Source organism: Berghia stephanieae, chromosome 3, assembly GCF_034508935.2.
Source record: "Berghia stephanieae isolate SIO BIC M18660-M18661 chromosome 3, UCSD_Bste_1.3, whole genome shotgun sequence".
Classification (NCBI taxonomy): Eukaryota; Metazoa; Mollusca; class Gastropoda; order Nudibranchia; family Aeolidiidae; genus Berghia; species Berghia stephanieae.
Window position 1 is genome coordinate 94,159,684 of NC_088362.1, and position 15,270 is coordinate 94,174,953.

Sequence of the window (15,270 nt, forward strand, 5' to 3'; positions counted from 1 at the left end):
TTATCTTAGGCAGTTTAGAACACAGCTTTTCAATGTTATCACACTGATGTAGTCTGCAAGGACTTACGAAAAGTCATAATTGCCTCTAATTTGTTTTATTAAAACCACATTTTTACTGATTTGTTTTTTATGATTTTTAGTTCCCATCTATGTTCTTATTGTTTCTGCTTTTTACTTGCAGGCAGAGTTCCGTATTTTCCTAAACTTTCACCGACAAGTGGTATGTTGGTTGGACAACTACTATGACATGACTATAGAAGACATTCGTGCCATTGAGGATAAGACAAAACAGGAATTAGACAAGGTAAAGGCAGGGATCTGAAAAATAGTTGAACTTAATAATAATTGTGTATGCCTGTCATGATAATTTTTTGCATATCAGCTGTATTTTTGTGGTTTCTTGAGTTTCTCAGTATTTTTCAGTGGATTTTGTTTTACCAGTCAAACCTACCAACTTTCCAGACCTTTAGATAATCCTGATTTCCCTATTTTACCAATTTTAACAATTACAGAAGAACCATCATTATCATACCTATTTTGGCCTTTGCGACAGGGACACTTTTTCTGTCTTGTGCCATCACTTCCAATCCTCTCCACATCTGTCCAGAACCTAGGGTGTCTGCTTCTACATCTCTTCTCCAGGTGTTTTTTTGGTAATAATAATAATACCAGTAATGAGACTTGCCGGCGGTTATGATATAGTTCTTTAGGCAGAGGCAGATTTCCAAAACTGGGTTGATGAACTAAATTTGGAGTGAAGACTACTACTACTACTACTACTACTACTTCTACTACTACTACTACTACTACTACTACTACTACTACTACTACTACTACTACTACTACTACTAGTAACAGCTATACTGTAAAATGATTTTTTAAATTTCAGACTTAATTGTCCAGAAATAATAATAATAATAATAATAATTTATATACCTCTTTATTTTTGCAGCAAAGACGGGAAGGTGACGTCCGTGGAATGAAGGAAGATCAGTAATGATGTGATCCTCTAAAATGAAATAGAAGAAATATAAGTTAATACAAAAATGTTTATGTAGTATCTTTTTAAAAATATTTTTTATTTGTTTGCTTATTTTTTAATTTATATGTTTTTGTTTTATTTATTTATTTTTGTTTTCATTACATTTGTATTTAAAATTTCTTTTCCCCCTGCCCATTGAATTTTGAAAACTATTTGCATATGTACATTTACTTTGATAATATGTGAGGTTTTATTTATATTTAGAAATTCACAATGAACCCATTCCTTATATTAGATTTTTTTTTAATCGTATTTTAATTTGGACTCTTTGTTATATTATCTATTTATTGATCAGTGATGAAATATTTTGGTCTCCTATTTCCAAATGCAATATTTTATATTCAGTGTGCTTAGTTCTTGTTTTCATTATAAGTGTGAATTGGGAAAGTAATCTATGATTATGCCAACTTGTGAGTATTACATAAAATTTAATGTTACATTGCCTTTTCTCCCTATAATTTGGAGAGAAAAGCAACTAGCTGTTTAGATACATTTTGGAAGAGGCTTTATACGTCTATAATCTTTCTGTAACGTCTCTTATCTCTCTTTAATAGTTGATTTTCAAATGTTGTTCAACCAGAATCATTAAAAAAAAACCCTCTTTTAGATAATTAAAGCTTTGGTTTGTATTGGGGGACAGAAATACTACAGCTTCCACTTTTGTTCTGTTTTGTTTTTCTCTCTCATCAAGGACATAGTAAGTTTTGTCAGCTATCAGACAGTTGTAAATTTCACATTTTTGTCCATTGTTGTTATATCAAAGAATAAACCAAATTTTAAATAATTTTGAACATAAAAAAATCCAATAATAATAATGATAAAGATAGAACATTTTTTAAAAAGGAGTTTCAACAAAATGAAGCAAAAAAAACCCCCCAAAAAAACGAGAATGATAAAAGCATGTATTCATATTTTTTTACCACGCAAACTTACTTTTATTTTTATCGTATCATTAAAAAGGCTTCTTCTTCTCTTCTTCTTCTTCTTCTTCTTCTTCTTCTTCTTCTTCTTCTTCTTCTTCTTCTTCTTCTTCTTCTTCTTCTTCTTCTTCTTCTTCTTCTTCTTCTTCATCTTCTTGTTATTATTATTATTATCATTATTATAATATTTTTTTAAAACGATTATTATTATTATTGTTATTATTATCCCCCCCCCCCCTTCTCTGTCTCTGTTCCCCCCCCCCCCCCTTTTCTCTCTCCCTCTCATTCTCTCTCGTTTTCTCTCACTCTCTCTCTTTCTCTATCTCTCTCTCTCTTGACCTCTCATGGTGGAATGTGAGGTCACTTGCATTGTCTTCTATCCCCCAAACCTGTTTTCTTTTCCACATTGTTCTCTGTCTTTGGTCTGGAATGACATGGCTCAGTTTTTTCATAGTCCTGGCAGGGATCCTTAGCTGAGGAGGAGGCAGTTGAATGTAATCTATCTGTTGTGATCTATTTTTAGAGTTAAATATATTGTACTTTGTACGTAAGCATTTGAGTGTGTCCTTTGCTTATGTCTGAATGTCAAATTAGGCACATTGATGGATTGCTCAAGGAATCTTCTTTCTTTATTTCAACCAGTCTCCTTTGTCTTACTTTTTCTTTGGTGCTTTTAGTTTCAGATCCACAACTATTCCCCTACCATATTCTTTTTTTTACTATCGCTGAAATGACAGACCGCATTGTTCCTGACCTCCCATAGTGGGCAGGGAGGTATATACTATGCTCCCTATATCTGTTTTCCAACTTGCTTTCTTTCCTCGTCTTGGAATGAGATTACTTGGTTTTGTCCTGGCAGTGGCTGGATGCCCTGGCTGAGAGGGAAACAGTCAAATGTATAGTTAGTTTTGGGAGATGATGTTTTTTTCCTTGTAAATCATCTCTCTGTTATGCACTGTATTATGTTTTATTTTACATATTATATATATATGTTATGTAAACATTTGAGTGTATTCCTCTTAGTGGGGACCTGTGCTTGTGTCTGGATGAGACTTTAAGGTGATCTCAAACTAAGTACTTTAATAGTGTGTTCTTGGAATCTACATCTGTTTCCTATATGAACCGATTCCCGTTTGTCTTACCTTTTCTTGGGTGCTTTAATTGTAATTTTGGAACTTTTTTTCTATTCCATTTCCTTCATCTTTACTGGCGCTGATATGACCTTAATGTGTTGCGCCGTAAAACCTTAAAACCTTTAAAAACAAAAAAAAACAGACAGCGTTGCAAGGGTCATAAATCCCCTTAAAAAATAATTTTTAAAAAAGAAATTTTAAAATGGTGATATTGAAATCAGTATCGTTTACAGAGTAATTGCCTTCGAATTTGAAGAATTTTCATTTTAAATTATCTCTTTATATTTGATCAAAACGATATTGCATGAAATTCTGGTGTTTAATTACCAGAGTATTTAATGTATATTTTCCTATCATCACTTTATTCACTTCAGAGTGGTAACTGTTAAAAGATTTCTACTTAAAATTTTTGTTTGCTTTGGCAGAAAAAACATTTTCATTCTTAGATGAATTATGGTATGTTTTCCTCATATAAATTGATATTTTAAAATTAAATTATCTTTTTTTTACGAGTCATGTTGTTGTGGATAGTAAACCAATTTTTTTTTAATTTTAGGAGACATGGAAAAAAAATCTTGAGGACATTCACCACACATTTACTAATGTGTGTGTTGTTGATAAATGTCCATGTAACCTTTCCGGCTCATCGAGGGAAGTCAGCTGATTGTATATTTGATCCCTCTATATCTGTGGTCCCTTTCCATGTGACTTCACCCACCCTCTCTCTCTCTCTCTCTCTCTCTCTCTCTCTCTCTCTCTCTCTCTCTCTCTCTCTCTCTCTCTCTCTCTCTCTCTCTCTCTCTCTCTCTCTCTCTCTCTCTCTCTCTCTCTCTCAGCGGGTGGTTGGATGGGAGCATCACCCTTGAATCATATACCTATGATGTTCGCATGGGTGTACGATCCGATAGTGATGTCGTTTCTTCTTCTCTTTACTAGCCTATCCTGCTTCTTTGGTTTGTGATTGTATTTTTGACAGGGATATTTTTTTTTTCTGTAAATCTTCTGCCTGTTTGTTCTTGGTTATTTATAATTTAGCTTATGATATCTTTAGGTTATGATTTTGATTTACATTTGTACTATTTTTGTTAGATTGCTTGTTTTTTTGTTTCAGCGGTCTCTCATATAACCTCATATAACCTCAATTGTGTTGGAAGAGACCTAAAGCAACAAACAAACAAACAAATCTCTCTCTCTGACACACACACGCACAAGATTTATCATTAACTGTCATATTTGTTTTATTTTATTAATTTTCTGATAGTCTGTTCTTTGTACTAAAACTTTATACCACATGGATGGGGTCTTCTGACATCCTATGGTGGGTAGAGTTGATGTGCTTTGTCTTCTATCCCCCTTATCTGTTTTCCTTTTTCATGTTGCCCTTTGTCTTTGGTCTGGATTTTCCTGATCCTGGCAGCCTTTGCTGGGAGGAAGACAATCAATTGTATAATGTATTTTTTTTTTTAATTTGAGAGGTGTTTTTTTCACCATATAATTCATCTCTCTGTTATGTTTTGAATATAGTAAAAGCTGATTAAACTGAAAAGACTACTAACCTGAAAAGAAATCAAAATATTGTCAATTTTTCCTCTTTATTGTCAATCAAGTATCAATAAACCGAAAGCCGCTATGCTCAAACTATCTTTAAATCGAAAAGAAATTGCTGGATAACTGAATGACCTAAGGAAAACAAATTGATTACTGAACAAAAGTCCCGTTACAACTGTTACTAGATGTGCTCTCTTGTATCCATTCAACCACCTCACACAGCACCATTGAAACCCTCTCCACTTTGCCACCAACTCTCATACTAATCCACAACACCTTATTGCCTTATTCATGTCTGTGGTCTCTCTATTCCACCACTCACTTCCCTGTTACAATCAATCTCATTCCGTCCTCTGGGTGGGGTTCCTGACCTCCCGTAGTGGGCAGGGAGGCACTTACTGTCTCTTCTATCGCCCTATTATATGTGTTTTCCATTATGCTTTCTGTCTTTGTCTTGGAATGAGATTACTTGGTTTTGTCCAGGCCCTGGCCGGAAACTCTGGCTAGGAGGGAAACAGTCAAATGTTTAGTTAGAGTTTTGGGAGATGATATTTTTGTCTTGTAAATCATTTCTCTGTTATGCACTGTATTGTTTTGTTTACATATTATATATGACTTGTAAACATTTGAGTGTATCCCTCTGAGTTGAGACCTGTGCTTGTCTGGATGAGACATTTAGATGATCTCAAACTCTGTTTCCTATTTGAACAAATTCCTCTTTGTCTTACCTTTTCTTGGGTGCTTTGCTTCTAATTCTAGAACTTTTTACTTTCCCATTTTCTTCCTTTTTACTGGCACTGATATGGCCTTAATGTGTTGCAAGAGCCGTAGTACCCTTAAACACAAAAAACAAACATCACTCCGACTGCATGAGTCTATTCTTACTTGATGGTGAGAATACTAGAGCAATAATGTTGTCAAAACTCCATAAAGATGATGTTGGAGTTATAACACTTGCTCTCTTTAGCCCCTAGTACAACTACGCTCGTTTGTTTGCACATATAGGAACACAGCGATGCCAAAACTCCAGTCTGGAGCAAAAAATTTCGTTGGTGAGGTCATATTGCTCCAAGGGTACCCCCCCTAACACCTCTACCACCACATCATCATCACTACCACTACTACAACCACCACCACCCCATCATCACTAATACAACAACCACCACCACCATATCATCATCACTAACACTACTACTACAACAACCACAACGACATCACCACTACTATAACCACCACCACCACATCATCATTACTACCACAAACATCTGAGTGGTGTTCCTGACCTCCCATAGTGGGCAGGGAGGTACTTACTGCATCTTCTAATCCCCTATATCTGTTTTCCAACTTGCTTTCTGTCTTTGTCTTGGTCCTGACCAGATGCCCTGGCTGAAAGGGAAACAGTAAAATTTATAGTGAGTTTTGGGAGATGATATTTTTTTCCTTGTAAATCATCTCTCTGTTATGCACTGTATTATGTTTTCTTTATATTATATATGATTTGTAAAACATTTGAGTGTGTTCCTCTTAGTGGGGACCTTTGCTTGTATCTGGATGAGACTTTTAGTGATATCAAACTAAGTACTTTGATAGTGTGCTCTTGGAATCTACACCTGTTTCTTATTTGAACTAATTCCCCTTAGTCTTACCTTTTCTTGGGTGCTTTAATTGTTATTCTAGAACTTTTTAATATCCCATTGTCTTCCTTTTTACTGGCGCTGATATGACCTTCATGTGTTGCAAGTGCCGTAAAACCCTTAAAAACATAAAAACATCACCAAGACATCATCACTACTACTACTACAACAACAACAACCATCATCACTACCACTACTACTACAATCACTACCAACACATCATCATCTCTGCCATTACTACTACAACCACAATGACATCATCACTACCACGACTAAACAAAAACCACGACCACATCATCATTACTACTACAACAACCACCACAGCATCATAACTACGACTACTACTACAACCACCACCACCACAGCATCATCGCTACTACAACTACCACCACCACATCATTGCTACCACCACATCATCACCACTACCACTACATCATCATCACTACCACAACCAAATTCACATCGTAATTACTCCTACTACTACAACCACCACATCATCATCATCACTACCACGAGTACTACAACCACCACCACCAATCATTGTTCATCACAAACCACCACCACATCATCATCACTATAACCACCACCATCACCTCATCACTACCACTGTTACAACCACCACCACATCATCATCACTATAACCACCACCATCACCTCATCACTACCACTGTTACAACCACCACCACATCATCATCACTACTACTATAACCACCACATTATACTACCATTGCTACTACTGCAACCACCACCACCACCACATCATTATCACTTCCACTACTACTATAATCACCACCACCGCATCATCATTACTACCAATACTACTACCACCATTACCCATGTATCATAATCACAACCACCACTACTACAACTATAATCATTGGATTCAGAGCTTTACGTCATTTGACATAAAGTAAGGGACTTTGTGTGGGATGGTATTTGACATTGTGTTTACTTATTGTATAGTTCTAATCAGCTGTCAATTTTGAATTATAGGATATAACAATGCCAAATACCATCCAAATTCCCTCTATTTGTTTGGGGAAATTCCTCTTTCGGCGTTGAAATTCCTGTGATCCAAATTTATACAACCCCCCCCCCTCTCTCTCTCTCTCTCTCTCTCTCTCTCTCTCTCTCTCTCTCTCTCTCTCTCTCTCTCTCTCTCTCTCTCTCTCTCTCTCTCTCTCTTACTCTGGTAATTAAACACACAGTACATTACTTTAACCACAGAGTCATTCAGTTGAAGAATTAGATGCTGTCCATTGAGTGTGATAGTGGGATGAATGAAAGCAGTGGAATAATAATAACCTTGGTAAATCATGATATCTATTTGAGGTATGCCAAAACCGAACTAGAATACCAAGTCCCTTGAATTTCAGTTTAATCGGTTTTACTGTATATATAAACATTTGAGTGGTGGGTGTTTTTTTTTTTTTTTTACCTCCCATAGTGGGCAGGGATGTCGCTTACTGTTTCTTCTTTCCCATATATCTGTTTTCTGGGTTGCATTCTATCTTTAATTTACAATGGGATAACTTGGTTTTGTCCTGGCCCTTGCTGGAGTCCTTATCTGAGGGGGAAACAACGTGGGATCTTGTGCTTGACTGGTTGAGACTTATAGGTGATCTCAAACTAAGTACGTATTGATGGTATGCTCTTGGAATCTACATTTGTTCCCCATTTGTCTTACTTTACCTTGAGTGCTTTAATTGTAATTCTAGAATTTTATGACCATCCCATTTTCTTCCTTTTTACTGGCGCTGATATGACCTAAATGTGTTGACCTTAAAACAAAACCCTTAAATACAAACTAAACAAACATTTGAGTGCATCGTTCATAGTGGGATCCTTTGCTTATACCTGGATGAGACTTTAAGGTAATGTGAAAAAAATAGGTACATTGATGAATAGCTCTTGGAATCTTCCGTTCCCTATTTAAACCAGTTCTGTCTTGCTTTTTCTTTGATGCGCTTAACATCTATAACTTTTCCTTTATCATCTTCCTTCTTGCTGGCACTGAAACGATCTCATAGTGTTACAAGCATTGTAAAACCTTTAATAACAAAACAAAACATTTTCCATATCACTTATAATTATGATTCCTTAAGTTTTGAACTCTTCTATCGTAAATATAATCTTATTTTTCTTTAAAACTGTCAACTTCTAAAACAAACAAAAAAAAAAGCTCACAGGTTGGAATTTTGGTTTTGTAATTGACTTTAATTTTTCCATTCCTATTTATTTTAAAATTATGTCTTTCACATTGATCCATGGCAGAGATGCCCGCTCATGTGAAAAAAATTAAGAACCTGCAACAACACGCTACCTCATCCCAACCCCTTTAAAAAAAATTTGGTTGTTTTTTGAAAAATGTGGAAAGGTGTGGGATGGAGGATAGTTTGGATTTATCCGTAATATAGGCTTGCGCATTTTTGTGAGGTGATATCCTTTTTATTTTAAGAACTTTTTTTGCATTCTATTGGATTTTCTCAACATAGAGACTGCCATATTGTGTTGTTATATACCCCCCCCCCCTTTTTTTTTTTTGTTTCATTTGTTTTTGGATAATTTTTCTAAATTATTTTTTAAAAATTTATATTCCCCCCCCCCCCCCCCCCTACATTTTGCTTTAAATTTCTTAATTTGTTTGCTGTAGTTCTTTTCTAATCATCAGCTTAATAAGACTATACATTCCTTTTTCATGTTTGTATGACACGTATATTTTTAAATAGTTCATGATTACATTTATGGAAAAAGGTTATAAACTAAAACAGACAATCTGGGTGGGGATCCTGGCCTCCCATAGTGGGCAGGTTGGCACTTACTGTGTCTTCTATCCCCCTATATCTGTTTTCCAATTTGCTTTCTGTCTTTGTCTCGGAATGAGATTACTTGGTTTTTTCCTAGCCCTGGCCTGAGTCCTAGCTGGGAGGGAAACAGTCAAATGCATAGTTATTGTTTTGGGAGATGATATTTTTTTCCTTGTAAATCATCTCTCTGTTATGTATTATTATGTTTGTTATTTTAAATGTATACTGTAAGCATTTGAGTGTACTCCTCTTTGTTGGATTTTGTGCTTGTGTCCGAATGAGACTTATAGGTGATCTCAAACTAAGTACATTGATGGTTTGCTCTTGGAATCTGCATCTGATCCCTATTTCTTCCCAGTTCCCCTTTGTTTTCCTTTCTCTTGGGTGCTTTAATTGTAATTCTAGAACTTTTTACTATTCCATTTTCTTCCTTTTTACTGGCGCTGATATAACCTAAATGTGTTGCAAGCGCCGTAAAACCCTTAAAAACAAAACAAACAATAAAACAGACAATTATCACTAGACAATTGTTTCATTGGTAATTTAGCTGAAAGAGTTGGGGAAAGCAATGACAAGAGTTTGAGAAAGATTGCACAGTTTATATTGTTATTGTTTTTATTTTTTCTTTCTTTTAAAAAAAAAAGTTTTTTTTGTCATCTGATTGATCTTGATTGCACGGTACTTTTGCAATTATTATATGTTAATTCTTGTTTGCTCAACACGAAATACATTTGTGTTTGTCCATTATTGTGTATTTGAGAGAGTGAGAGAGCTTAGCATAAGCTAAATATTCCATATTAGGCTGTTGAATTATGTGCTTGTGGAGAAAAACTACCCCTTAAAAAACTAATTTTGTTAAGATATTATATGTGATTCACTTGATTATATCTCCTTTCCACCCACCCCCTACAATTGTTGGAATATAAATACCTATTTGGACAGATTGGAGCGATTTGAGGATCATAGTGATTATAGGAAGGAAGGCTTGCGAAGACATTTTTTAAAGACAAACTAACATGTTAAGTATCAAGTTGAAGGAAATTGAATGAACTTTCTATCTGAAATTTTTAAAAATGATTTCCCCACTGGTGTCCACCTTTCAAAGTCCCGGTTTCACTTCCCACTGGTGTCCTTGTTCCTGGGTGGGGATCCTGACCTCCCATAGTGGGCAGGGAGGTACATGCTGTATCTATTCCCCCAACCCGTTTTCCAATTGTTTCCTGTTGTTGTCTTGGAATGAGATTACTTGGTTTTGTCCTGGCCCTGGCCGGAGTTCCTTGGCTGGGAGGGAAACAGTCGAATGTATATAGTTTTGTAAGATGATATTTTTTTCCTTGTAAAAACCATCTCTCTGTTATGCATTGTATTATGTCTAGTTTACATATTATATTGTATGATCTGTAAACATTTGAGTGTATTCCTCTTAGTTGGGACCTGTGCTTGTGTCTTGATGAGACTTTTAGGTGATCTCAAACTAAGTACTGGGTGGGGATCCTGACCTCCCATAGCGGGCAGGGAGGTCCATACTGTGTCTTCTATCCCCTTATATCTATTTTCCAACATGCTTTCTGTCTTTGTCTTGGAATGAGGTTACTTGGTTTTGTCCTGGCCCAGGTTGGAGTCTTGGCTGGGAGGGAAACAGTCAAATGCATAGTTATTGTTTTGGGAGATGATATTTTTCTCCTTGTAAATCATCTCTCTGTTATGTATTATTATATTTGTTATTTTTAGTGTATAATGTAAGCATTTGAGTGTATTCCTCTCTGTTGGATTTTGTGCTTGTGTCCGGATGAGACTTATAGGTGATCTCAAACTAAGTATATGGGTAGTATGCTCTTGGAATCTACATCTGATCCCTATTTGTTCCCAGTTCCCCTTTGTCTTACCTTTTCTTGGGTGCTTTAATTGTAATTCTAGAATGTTTTACTATTCCATTTTCTTCCTTTTTACTGGCGCTGATATGACCTTAATGTGTTGCAAGCGCCGTAAAACCCTTAAAAACATAAAAACAGTGTCCATGTTCACTCTCCAGTGCCCACCAATCAGTCTGCACAGTCAATCCGCACTGTCACTTTGTTGATTTGTTGTAGTTGTATTGAAACAACACGAGGGTCACACTTCTTTATCCTCTGATCAGAAAATGAGCAATCTATTTTAGTATAGCAATTGGAAACAGTATGGCGATTATAGAGCTCTTTTCGATACAACCTTTACTGTGAAAAAATTGCTGCGCTGCGCAAATTTTTTTCACTTGTTACAGTGAAAATATTGCCTTCCCAAATGGGAGAAGGCTTCCTATGAAGTGGTTTGATATATTTTTATTTTATATTCAATTTTCTTGACCCTATGTACAGTGTGCATCTCAGTGGCTGCTCAGCATTCTGGAACCATCCCCTGTTCTTTCCCACAGGCCTTTCGGAAACAGATTTGTCCCTGAAAAATGAAAAAGAAAAAAAAACAAATCATTTTACAGCTTCAGTTCAAGATTAAAATACTGGATGGGATCTTTTGACCTCCCATGGTAGGCAAGAGGTCACTTGCTATCTTCTATCCCTTTATATGTTTTCTGAGGTGCTTTCTGTCTTTGTCTTGGAATGTGATTACTTGGTTTTGTCCTGGTTCTTGCTGGAGTCCTTGGTTGAGTGAGAGGGAATCAGTCAAATATGATGTATGTCTAGTGTTAATTTTGGAAGATGATATATTTTTCCTTGTATATCTTCTCTCAATAATGTAATGATAGTTATATTTTTTGTTTAGAACATTTTGTAAACATTTGAGTGTATTTCTCTTTATGGGATCCTGTGCTGGTGTCTGGATGAGACTTTTTGGTAATCTCAAACTAAAAGTACATTGATGGTATGCTCTTGGAATCTATATTTGTTCCTATTTGAACTAATTCCCTTCTGTCTTACTTTTTATCGAGTGCTTTAATTGTGATTCTAGAATTTTTGGACTATCTATGACCTTTATGTGTTGCAAGCGCCGTAAAACCCTTAAAAACTTTTTTTTTTTTATTCATTTTAATTTTTCTTTTTCTTTAAAAAAAAAAAAATTGTCTGGAAATGGGATGCAACTTCATTCTTGTAGAGATTACCCAATTTTTCCATTTTGTCATTTAACCATTGTAATTAGAATATTTCTCCAACAGCCAGTGAGAGAAACAAATTTAAAAAACCTTGTGTATATCTATCATTGTTATATTTTTAAAACTGTATAATAGCATTATGTTTTACTTCTTGAAGATGTGTTGATAGCATTTATTAAATGTCATACAGTTTATTTTAATACTCGAGTTTATGATTTGAATTTTGCTTTAGTGGACTTTGTATAGAAATGTTTATGCGCATAATTTTGTTCTTTGTGGATTTAGAAATTGATAAAATGACATTTATGAGCATTGTGTTTTAATGGAATTTGGAAATGTTTGTTCTAAATTTAGAACTGTGTGTTCTGTAATGTGGCGCTCGGAATGCATGTAAAATTTTAAAGATTAAGTGTAGAATTTAATATTTCTTTTGATCCCACCCCCACAAAAAAAAAAATATTTTCGTACTAGAAGACGGGTAAAATTGGATTATTAATTTTTGTGTAATTTAAGGAATGTCTTTATTTTTGCTATGATAAGTTGATATGACTTGTTGCCGTCCAATTTGTGATCTTTGGCTAAGTACTTTTGTTTTGTGACAAATTTGTTAGGATTTTTTTTGTTTGTTTTTGTAAATATATTTTTTAAAACTGTTACATGTCCTCTGCATCTTCAGTAACTTTATAGTTACTATTGTCGTTTTTGTTTTTAATGAAATCCTTGTGTTTATAATGGTGTCTGTTTAAATGTTCACAAATATACTTAAAACCTTTTTCTCAGCTATACTAAGTTACTCCTCAATGCTAATAAAATTAAGTCTGTTCCAGTATTTTTTCTAATGCGTTCTATAAAACAGACCTCCCAATTGTATTTTTTTTTCTATTTATTAAATAATAATTATACAACTTTTGTACAAATGGGAATTGCGAACTAGAAGCCAACATTGTGTGTTCATTGTTAGTTTTCAGGGTGGGGTCCTTACCTCCATTGTGGGCAGGGAGGCACTTACTGTGTCTTCCATCCCCCTATATTATCTATTTTCCAACATACTTTCTGTCTTTGTCTTGGAATGAGATTACTTGGTCCTGGCTGCATACCCTGGCTGGGAGGCAAACAGTCAAATGTATAGTTATAGTTTTGGGAGATATTTTTTTTCCTTGTAAATCATCTCTCTGTTATTTATTATTACATTTTTGTTTTGAATTTATAATGTAAGCATTTGAGTGTGTTCTTCTTACTGGGATTCTGTGCTTGTGTCTGGATGAGACTTTTAGGTGATCTCAAACTAAGTACATTGATGGTATGCTCTTGGAATCTATATCTATTCCCTATTTGTACCGTTCCCCTTTGTTTTACTTTTTCTAGGGTGGTTTCATTGTAATTCTAGAACTTTTTTACCAACGCATTTTCTTCCTTTTTACTGGCACTAATATGACCTTAATGTGTTGCAATTGGCGTAAAACCCTTAAAAACAAACAAACAAAACATTGTTAGTTTTAGGCAAACCATCAACACCTTACTGTTACAGCATGAAGTGAAGAGAGGATTTGTCATGACGATCTCCAATCCCCTGTGGATGAAGCTGTGTCTTTATCTCCTCTTCCCCTTTCCTTAGGTTCCCCCCCCCCCCCCCTCCTAAGGGGTCTGTGGATTCTCCATCTGTCCACATCCTTGCAACCTCTTGAGATATGAGAGGTGATATTTTATCCCTTGTAGATCATCTTTATATATATATAAATATATATATAATCATTTCAAGTATAATTATTATTGTTTAACTTCTACAGTACTGTTTTATACTTGAAATGTTTATAAATAGTTCCCCCTTTTATCAAAAAGTTGAGCACTATTATTTCATGGTTTTTGCTTTTAATTTATATATTATATATAATATATATATATATATATATATATATATATATATATATATATATATATATATATATATATATATATATATATATATATATATATATATATATATATATATATATATATATATATAATTATATATGTGTGTGTGTGTGGATATTTTCCTTTTTGATAAACACTTTGTATCTATTTGAGTTTACCACTCTTGGCGGGATCCTGTGTTGGGAGGTACATACTGTGTCTTCTATCCCTTATGGGGTCTTAAACTTGACACACACGTTATTCTTCATCTTCCATGTTCCTGGTGATGAAAGGATGTAAAAGTGTTGCAATTAAAATCTCTAAAACATTTTTAAAAATAAGAATAATAAGCATACCCTCCCTCCCTTCATCCACGTATGGTAGCTGTCCCCATTTCTTGGTCACTAAGTTATATTTTCCTCAGATTCTCAGCTCTGTACTATGTGGAAATCCAAACTGGCCAATCATTACGCAGAAGTTTTACAAATTGTTTCCTTTTTCTCTGGCTTTCTTCTTTGGTGAGAACGGGGGATTAAATGCTTCAAACCTTTATTCTCATATCACTCATCAGCATAAGATTTTTTTTTAAAATTGTTTTAAATCGCTCAATATTATTAACAAAATGGTTGCCAGGTCTTTATGTGTAGTAAACTGTAGTAAATGTGTTATTTTTTCTCTTTTCTTTTAATTACCAAAAATTTACCACCATTTCAGTTTTATGTGTCTAGGTTTGAATGCCATTCACAAACACGACTAAATCTCAATCTCATGATGAATTATCAGTGAATAATTTTCTCTGTTTAAAAAATACTGCACTGTAAACTGACAACAAATTGATTTTTTTTTCAATTTGATCTGAAAACTTTTACTTCAAATATTGCTTGGGCGGAGTGAACCTCCACTTGTCAAAGAAAAGTTGGAGGTTTATCGTCAGTGAGCCATATTTGAAGTAAAGTGATGTTGGGTCAGTGTACTGTCAATTTTTTAATTTTTAAAAATATTCTGAATGGATTTGTTGGTGAAAAAAAATTATTTTCAAGTATTGTCGTGAACTTAATCTGAAGCAGAAGTGGGATGAGAAGAATGTGTTTTCTACTTTTCCCTTAGGTCACTTTTTTGTGTGGCAAACCTCTCTAGTTGTTATTTGACAAACATTGTAGATGAAGTCAATCATTCTGAAATTGTAATTAGATGATGATGAATCTTCT

General features: G+C 34.6%; 1 protein-coding gene across 1 annotated transcript in view; it reads left to right on the forward strand.

The window, feature by feature from the left end:
* LOC144968876 (phosphatidylinositol transfer protein beta isoform-like) overlaps positions 1-3,234 on the forward strand; it is a 29,627-nt gene extending 26,393 nt beyond the window's left edge. Inside the window, exons 9-10 of the mRNA XM_078907689.1 lie at positions 182-304; positions 953-3,234. Of these exons, the coding sequence (XP_078763815.1) occupies positions 182-304; positions 953-997 (168 nt within the window). The 3' untranslated portion in view covers positions 998-3,234. The remainder of the gene's footprint in view (positions 1-181; positions 305-952) is intronic.
* Positions 3,235-15,270: the final 12,036 nt, after the last annotated feature.